The sequence below is a fragment of the Octopus bimaculoides genome, chromosome 24 (assembly GCF_001194135.2).
Source record: "Octopus bimaculoides isolate UCB-OBI-ISO-001 chromosome 24, ASM119413v2, whole genome shotgun sequence".
Taxonomy (NCBI): Eukaryota; Metazoa; Mollusca; class Cephalopoda; order Octopoda; family Octopodidae; genus Octopus; species Octopus bimaculoides.
The window spans coordinates 19,119,329-19,126,652 of record NC_069004.1 but is presented as its reverse complement, the minus strand read 5'-3'; the positions used below and the strand labels follow the sequence as shown (position 1 = coordinate 19,126,652).

The 7,324-nt window shown below is 40.0% G+C and overlaps 1 protein-coding gene across 1 annotated transcript in view; it reads right to left on the bottom strand.

Moving 5' to 3' along the window:
• The window catches only part of LOC106879378 (uncharacterized), a 19,853-nt gene that overhangs the window by 4,540 nt on the left and 7,989 nt on the right, over nt 1-7,324 (bottom strand). Inside the window, exons 4-6 of the mRNA XM_014928905.2 lie at nt 5,740-5,835; nt 2,650-2,745; nt 1,080-1,178 (exon numbers count right to left, since the gene is read on the bottom strand). Coding sequence (XP_014784391.1) covers nt 1,080-1,178; nt 2,650-2,745; nt 5,740-5,835 — 291 coding nt within the window. The remainder of the gene's footprint in view (nt 1-1,079; nt 1,179-2,649; nt 2,746-5,739; nt 5,836-7,324) is intronic.

Below are 7,324 nucleotides of genomic sequence, written 5' to 3'. Positions count from 1 at the left end.
ACGTTAGCACGCCGGGCGAAATGCTTAGCGGTATTTCGTCTGCCGTTACGTTCTGAGTTCAAATTCCGCCGAGGTCGACTTTGCCTTTCATCCTTTCGGGGTCGATTGAATAAGTACCAGTTACGTTTGTCTGTCCTTGTTTGTCCCCACTGTGTGTAGCCCCTTGTGGGTAGTAAAGAAATAACACACACACCAGACATCTGCACATTTTCCATCCAAATTGTTTGTCAATCGAAGGAGGCGATAGCATAAATCCCGTGCTTAGGACGCCACACGGTAGGATTGAAAGTGGGACCGCGTAGTTGCGAACATCTGTACTTGCACTCTGTTGGACACAACTATGTTTCATTACTTCAGAAAACCAAATAACAGCAAGGCAGATCTGAAACTTATTTGTCATAAGTTGTTTGCCCATTAAAACTACTTATTTATATTCTATCTGAGTGTGCAACACAATAAATATAGATTTGAGCTTCTGGCTATGCAGCTTATTTGAGTAATTTAACATTACAGTTCTTACCGTTCACCCAAGAGGAGAGTAATAACAAAAACACTAAAAGAGGTGTTGTCATTCAAGCTGAGGCCAGTTAAATGCTTTCTGCAGCATAGTGCTTTACCTTGTCATTCATTATGCGTGTGGAGGCGCAATGGCCCAGTGGTTAGGGCAGTGGACTCGCGGTCATAGGATCGCGGTTTCGATTCCCAGACCGGGCGTTGTGAGTGTTTATTGAGCGAAAACACCTAAAGCTCCACGAGGCTCCGGCAGGGGATGGTGGCGAACCCTGCTGTACTCTTTCACCACAACTTTCTCTTACTTCCTGTGTCTGCTGTGCCTGTAATTCAAAGGGTCAGCCTTGACACACTGTGTCACGCTGAATATCCCCGAGAACTACGTTAAGGGTAGACGTGTCTTTGGAGTGCTCAGCCACTTGCACGTTAATTTCACGAGCAGGCTGTTCCGTTGATCGGATCAACTGGAACCCTCGACGTCGTAAGCGACGGAGTGCCAACAACAACATTATGCGTGTAGGAAGATAGCGGGAAAAGTTTTAAACATGAATGCAACCAAATTTACTTACCTCTCTTCTCGTATCTACCGCAAATCCCTCGTTCATCGTTTCCTCTGCTCTCTGTTTCTCAGAAGTGAGCATATCCACATGAGATCGACATTTTATTATCTGCCAAAATTAAAATAAAACCTTTTGTTCTTTACTAGTTTTAGTCATGGGATTACAGATATGTAGGGTTTTACTGTCCACGCCTGTTTAGGCTATTAAATTGACCCCCTAATACTTCTTTATCTCTGGAATATGTTTTATCGAATACTATTTGTCGATTCACTAGATTACAAACCAAAAAGGGACACAACAAGGGACACGACAAGACCAGTTTTTGGCCAATGTTAATATAATCACATGTGCGCATGCGCACTCAGTCACTCAGTCACTCACTCACTCACTCACTCACTCATTCACTCACACACATACATACACACACACACATACACACACACCTACACACACACCTACACACACACACACACACACACACACACACACACCTACACATACACACACACAAACGCACAAACACACACAGGCGCAAGGATTAGAAAGACGATTCCGCAATTTCTTGTTGAACAACCTGTGCAGATGATTTGTTTATAGCGATGAAATGTTTGTACTGCTCATTATCTCACTTCCTCCATCAAATTTGACATTACCTGTACAGGTGCACGGTGTGCCATACGTCAGATGTCGAAGTGATCTCTGTTTTACTCATCTATTTTGTGCTGTCACTATCCTCATGTACCACCCTTTCAATCCAGTTACCTTATATCTCCTAATATTCTCTCACTCCATTCATCTTCACATTCTCATTCTCTCTCTCCATCTCCTCTCTCTCTCTCATGCATCCCCGCCTTTTGGTCACGCTGCTTATAACAAATGAAGACATTGCAAAGTGATAATGACTTTTACAAGGCATAAGATTAGCTCACTGCGCTGGTGCCATAATAAGATGCACTTGGTACATTTTCTACAGTGATTGGAGTTTTAAAAATGCTTCCAGTCCTTTGTAATTCATATTAAAACTGAAACGTATGAATCATGGCTTTCTGACGCATCTTGAAGGGTTATAATACAGCGTATGAACTACATTGGACAGCCACGGTTTATCTAACTCATGCAGCTTGGATTGCAGATATAATGATTATGATTATGAATATGATACTTAAAGGATATCTGCACCTTTTCTATCGATGAAATTCTCCTCACAAAGTATTGATCAATCCGGAGGTAAAGAGAAGTTCACTGCTCCAAGTGTTGTGTAACCCCGTGCTGTGAAAGTGGAACACCCCGTAGTGGAAAATTCACAAACAAACTGCATCCTATTTCTTGGAACGTTCAGCAGTTGAATCTCCTTACTATAGGAAACTACATATCAGTGACTAAGGATTGGGACTTATTCATTATAGCATGCTTGTTCATCAAAATATTCTGTGGTAAACAAGATAAAGAATAAAGAGGTAATGTTACTTGGGTTGCGGGCAGGTAAATGCAGTTAGAAGACAAGTAACTGAACCTCATTACAACACAACTTCTTTGTAGATTGATAGGGATACAAAAAAGGGAATTTAAACCGACTTACCGTTTGCTGAAGAATATTCATTTCATTTTTACTTTTCGTTTCATTTTCCTCTATTCTTGTATTAACTCGACTAATTTGTTCTTGAAGTATCAATATCTGTCAAAGTCAATCATTTTATTCTTTTATTGGTTTCAGTCATTGGAATATGGCTATGCTGGGGGACTGTTTTCAAGGGTTTGGGAATACAAATAGACCCTAGCACATATTTCTGCCTACTAATTATTTATCCACTCTTTGTTTAATAGCTAGGTTATGCGAGAAAGAGACAGCATAGAGGCAGTCATTTTTAGGTCCGCGTAATCACAGCACATGTACATACATACATACATACATACATACATACATACGTAGTACGTACATACATGCATGCATACATACATGCATGCATCCATCCATACATCCATTCATACATACATACATGCATACATACATGCTGTCATGACGTAAATCGATCTTCTCAAAACACAGAACTGGTCAAAACCTGCCAGTAAAGAGATCGGAAATAATATAAACAAACTGCGGTCATCTCTAAATTCTCGTATCTCTCCAAATGTAGCCGAGCCAAAAAAGACAACTGTAGAATACTTTAGAAATGTCTACTTCTTTTCCTACTTTTTCGAAACTATCGTTAAGTAATAAGCCATTCTAAGCAAGATTAAGAAAACTTCCAACAGCTTTAATGTTGAAAGTTATCGACGATGTCGCTGCAGAGCAAATGGAATCATGTGGTGTTAATTACTGGAGTAGTAATACTCTCGTATACACGGCTGCTATAACTCTTAAAGAACACCTTGGAGAAATTTGCAGTGTACATGGTGATGAAAGTACTACGCTGCCATATTAGATAGCTAACCACGATGATAAGATGTAAGAGGAACAATGAGCTCACATCACATCAGTTACATCTTAATAAACAAATTAATAAAACTGTATGGTGACTCTCCACAACAAGCTCTTGAGGGAAGGTTAATCACTCTAAAACATGCACCCAGGGCTCTGAACGAAAATCTTTCCTATCGCAAGCGAATTTTTGAACAAGTCTGCATATATCACAAGTTTGTTGCTAACCCACAGACAGTATATGGAGAGATGAGGGAAGAAAATATTACCAATAAGAAAGCCCCATCTCAAGAAGATGCTAAATCATTTTGGTTGAAAATCTGGAACGAAAAGAGGAGTTTCAACCTCAATGCATCATGGCTAAATGCAGTAAAGAGAGAATATTGTACCAACATCAACAGTAAAACATAGGCAATAGACCCGGAAATTTTCACTTATAGCTGTAGGCAAACTGTGTAACGGGAAGGCACATTGAAAGGCCCTAATAGCTGGATATTAGCATAAGAGGCTGACATTTTATAGAAAGCCACTTAATATATTCAAAATTACTATGGAAGCTCAGATTGACATATCAAATTGGCTTGCTATTATATGGACGAATCTCGTGGCCAAGAATGAAACCAACCGAGTTGTCTGAAAGCTACAGGCCCATTGCTTACTTAAACATTATGTACAAACTGTACAAAAGCTGCCTCAACCAATTCCTCCAGGATCACTGTGATTCCAACAACATAGCGACTGATGAAGAAAGAAGGGGTGCGGGGATGTGTCGAACAACTTCTGATAAACAAAGCTGTACTGTAACAAAACAAAAGCAAAACAAAAAAACATCATGGGAGCCGTACAACAGTATGGCTTGATTATAGGAAGGCATTTGAATCTATTCCCCACTCATGGCTGCTGAAATGTTTCCATTTGACAAAAGTGCCTGCTACCTTAATTGCTGTTATTGACAGGCGCACAAAGACCTGGACCACAATCCTCACACTTAGAACAGAGAGTGGAACGATCGTCTCCAAGGCCATAAATATTTCGAAGGGAATATTCCAGGGTGATAGTCTCTCTATACTTCTGTTCATCTTGGCGTTAAACCCATTATCATTCCCACTATAAAAGAAACCCTCCAAATAACTACACGCTGGGTTCTGAAACTGCAAGAGACATTAATGTAACTCCTAATTGTTTTGTGAATAACCTTAAGATTTATGCTAAGAATGTTAACAATACCAATAAATAACTGAATAAAAAAATAAAACAACTGGATTTAACACCATTTTCAGCTGACATAGGAATCGAATTTGGCCAAAAGAGATGTTATTTAATTGTTGAACGGGGAAAATCAGTTCCCTCTGACATACAACCGGTGCATCAATAGTCTCACTATCTCTTCTGCCCCACATAAATAATGCTACAAATATCTTAGCATTGATGAAAATATATCATACCAAGGTACTGGGAATAAAGATAGAGTGACCTAGGAATATTACACCAGACTAAGAAAAATATGGCAGTCTGACCTCTCCTCTCACAGCAAGACAATATTCCACAATGCATTTGCAGTATCAGTGCTAATTTCAACAGTTGGGATACTTGACTAGTCTGTAGAAGAAATCCATTCCATAGACATTAAAACCCGTAAGGTTCTAACATCAATTGGAAATCTCCGCAAAAATAGTGATATCGACAGGTTCTACCTAAGAAGAAATAAAGGAAGTAGGGACTTGAAAGCAATGCAGCCTTTGAATGTCACATAGTCTCTCTCAGACTGCACTTGCTGAACAACAGCAGCAAATATAAATACATAAACGTAGTGCTGAAAAGTGAAGAAAGTAATATCCTACGTGTTGGAAGTGAGCTCCTCAGGAAGTACTCTCTTCCTGATGACCTCCTATACAACCCCAAGTCAGCTGGACTAGCATACTTCAAAGAGGACCTGGAGATGAAACGTTCAGGTACCAAAAAAGACCATGCATGGGTATGTTTCTCGTAGACTTGAGGAAGATTGTAACATTGACATGAAGTGAAGCCTTGCTTGGACTCGTGACCGCTACTTCGAAGGCTATACATTTGCAGTTCAAGAACAGGAGAGCGAGGTGAGGAAAAAAAAAGAGCAAATTAATATTTTAATTTGGGTTAAGAACAGATAAGTATAGTCAATAGCTCCCTGGCGTATCCTCTCAGCTATTGGACATCTAGAAAGATTGATGGAAATAAAAAATTTTTCAAATGAATGCAACCAAATTTACTTACCTGAGCTTTGAAGCTAGCAATGTCTAAATCATATAATTCTTTTGCTTCTATTTTCTCGTCTTTGACCCGACGTGCAATGGCCTGGAGTTTGTTTATCTGTCAAACAAAGTTAAAATAAATTCCATTATTTTTTATTGGTTTTAGTCATTGAACTGCAGCAATGCTGGAGCAATCCCTTCCCTTGATATTGATTTCAGTCTCATGTATTTTATTGTTCTTTTTTCGTTGAATTTGAAGTTGTGCGGCACCAGAGGACGTAATCAAAACACAAGAATATTTAACTGATGATAAGCATAAACGCAGACATACGTACACACACATCCAGTTATCCATCTATATATACATCTACCTATCTATTCATCCATCCATCAATCCATTCATCCATCCGACCATCCATCCATCCATCCATCCACCCCACCATCGATCTATCCATCGATCTATCCATCGATCTATCCATCGATCTATCCATCAATCTATCCATCAATCTATCCATCGATCTATAGTGGAAGTCGACTCCTGACCGAATGTGACCACATCTTAGAATCAAGAGCCCGAGAAGTTCCTGTACGTGAATTCGTTTTGAGTGAGTAAGTAGTTGCACCGTGCAGTAAGTAGCTCGCTTACGCGCATGCGTAGTTAGTTTTACTTCTGCACTGGTGTTGCCAAGACGTTGCTTTGCAGCGGTCTTCAATCGAAGAACTGTGAAAGCGTAGCTATAAAGTAGGACATTTGTTTTGTTTTTTTGAGATGCAGTCGGCGTTTGTTGTTTGTTGTCCTTTTTTTCCGAACAAGAAATCCTCACTGGATTCCGGCGAATTTGTCTGCCTATAGTTGCGCTATCTCACTTAGCTGTGAGAAAAGTACTGTTTTGGGGGCGTATCCCGCCTCCAAAAATTGTGAAATTTTTTGTGAAAATATTTTCTGAATTTTTACTAACTTGTGGTGGATTTTTTTGAAGCTGTATTCCTGCTACTGTGTCCCTGTTCGCTTTTGGAGTACCCTCTGGAGTACTTGTTGACCAGGAGTACCGGTTGGTCGGAATTGTGTGTTGCCGTGTTTTGAACTGTCTTCCTTCTTTCTATTTATCTTCTTTGTCTTCCTTCAAACTGTTTTTTGACTTTGTTTAGGCTTTTGTTTTGAACTGTTTCCTAAACTTCTTCAAAGCATGGCGAAGAAATTGAGCACTGCATCGGAGTGGAAAATCATCCCACCCAATCAATGGCTAAAAAACTTAGAGGAAAGAACGGTGGTGTTGAGGACTTATTCTAAGTCACTCGACACCATCGCAATCTTTCCTAAGACAGAAATAGAAAAAGAGTTGGCAGAACATCTGCCAACTATTAAGTTTATTTCTAGGGGTGTTAGATATGCAACGGTGTGGCTGCTATTTGACACCCCTGAGGTGGCTCGCAAATATGCGAGCCAGCCATTAGAAGGGCAAAAGATTCTATTTCTTCCCACATATAGTAGAAAGAAATGAACAAGAGCTTGGGTCTGTGGGCTGCCACCGGGCATTGAACCGGAATGGATAGAGGACACTATCCGCCGGGGTCTGGGTGGTTGTGGGCCCAAGCTTTTAAATGTG